The sequence below is a fragment of the Eurypyga helias genome, unplaced genomic scaffold, assembly GCF_000690775.1.
Source record: "Eurypyga helias isolate BGI_N326 unplaced genomic scaffold, ASM69077v1 scaffold23586, whole genome shotgun sequence".
Classification (NCBI taxonomy): domain Eukaryota; kingdom Metazoa; phylum Chordata; class Aves; order Eurypygiformes; family Eurypygidae; genus Eurypyga; species Eurypyga helias.
The window spans coordinates 1-1,883 of NW_010254964.1; the positions used below are offsets into that span (position 1 = coordinate 1).

The 1,883-nt window shown below is 48.0% G+C and overlaps 1 protein-coding gene across 1 annotated transcript; it reads left to right on the forward strand.

Moving 5' to 3' along the window:
• Positions 1 to 12: 12 nt before the first annotated feature.
• Positions 13 to 1,803, forward strand: RPL39 (ribosomal protein L39; the record flags this gene model as incomplete). The annotated part of the gene is made up of 2 exons (XM_010153183.1): positions 13 to 110; positions 1,755 to 1,803. Coding segments are annotated over 2 exons (147 nt in total), but the record flags the coding sequence as incomplete, so codon positions are not given.
• Between the last annotated feature and the right edge of the window lie 80 nt (positions 1,804 to 1,883).

Consider the following 1,883-nt stretch of genomic DNA (forward strand, 5'->3'; position numbering starts at 1 on the left):
TTCCAGTCTTCTCACAAGACGTTCAAGATCAAACGCTTCCTTGCGAAGAAGCAGAAGCAGAACCGGCCTATCCCGCAATGGATCCGCATGAAAACGGGCAATAAGATCAGGTAATAAGGTCAGCGGTTGTGAGGAGCTGCAGCCGCACGGGCTCCGCATCGGCCTGCCTGTGCGGCACGGGCTGAAGTCAGAAGCTGGTTGCGTAAAGGCGTTTAGGCAAGCAAAACGGCGATTTGTTGGCCGTGAATACCTCAAGAGCGTGCTGGTGCGAACATCCAGCCCCACGGGACGCTGTCTGCCCCTTGTGTTTTCTTGAGGCAGCGTGGGACTTCCCTGCCGTTTCCTTCGGTAGCAGTTCAGTTCCTTCCAGCGCTCTGCAGGTATCCACGGGTGTTCAGGGATGGCACGTGTGAAGTGAAAGCATAACGTGGATAATTCATTCCAAAATTTGCACCCTGGTAGCCACTCTGCTTCTGACATTCCTCCTCCCAACTCTGTTCCCTTCTCTCATAGCTGTCCCTCTGGGTTCCTGCATTTTCAAGGAACAGCAGCTTGAAAATGAGCAGGGGTGTTCTGATATACCGAAGGCTGTGCATGAGGGAGCAAAGGGCTTGTTGGGTGTATGGGAGATAAAATCGCTAGTGTAAGATCCTTGGCGCATGAGTACAGAATTAATTTACAGCAGTTCCTATTTCTTTGCCTATAGTGTTTGCTTTCAAGCGCTGTATTTAGGAAAAGGCAGTAAGAGAGTCCTGTAGAACACTGGGTAAACGTGAGGCATGCAGCAAGTGGTGTGTATCTGGGCGCTGTAGCTTAAAAGCTTTAACCGATACAGTTTGGTCCCTCACGTTGTGCCTTTTATCTCCTGTGCTCCCTTGTCAACTTTCTAAGGGAACAGGATTCTTTCTCCCAGATTGTTTTTTTGTCTTAAGGAGAGTGACAGTAGCACTGGCTTCCAGGTTCTGTTCTTGTTACTTCTCCTAACTTGTATCTTCCCTAGGAAAAATCAGTGTTGTGTGCCCCCAGACTTCATTCTTCACTTCCAGATACCGACTTACAGAGGGGTTCTGCTTAGCTAAATTGCAGTACCTTTGAATGCTTCGTCATGGGGCAAAATCATGGGTGTTTGTCTTGTGACACTTCAGTGCCTGGGTCATCAGTTCCATCCCAACTGTACTAAAGCAGGCTGCAATTACAGTGCTCCATTCTGTGGGAGTACTGCCATTTTCCTGCTAATTGTCTTTGGTTTTGCCTGTACCATGGTGAAGCCGCTTGTTCTTAACATGTACAACCACACGCTTGTAGTGAACATACACGGGAGAGGGCCTTTTCCATACGCTGCTCTGCTTTCGTATTTTGAACAAAAATAATACTTTTTGTGTTAGGCTGTGAACTGCATTCAAGAGGTGTTTTTGCATATCATTGAACAATTAATAGGAGATGACAGGTCTTGCCTCCAGAAGAGGAGTTAGGATATTCACACACCAGTGCTGGGGCATCTCTGCAGGCATCTTTCTCTCTTTGAGGTTTAGGTGCTGTTGCAGTGATGTGCTAGTTGGTTTATGAATGAAGAAAGTAAACAGAGAGGGGAGTTTAAAGAAGTAAGCACAGAGCGGGTGGTTGGCAGCTCGCCCCTATAGCACCTAAGAAGGATTTCAGTCCTTTACCGTTGAGCTGATTCAAGGTGGTTTCGGTCCACCTGGATCCTCAGATGTGTATGCGCGCTTTGCTAATTTACACTGCTCTCGTCTTAGGTACAACTCCAAAAGGAGACACTGGAGAAGGACCAAACTGGGCTTGTAAGAGAGACTGTCTTCTGGGAACTCTAATAACACTTGTCTTTCTGCGTCAGATTGGTACACCCCCGTACGCTGCTCGGCGAC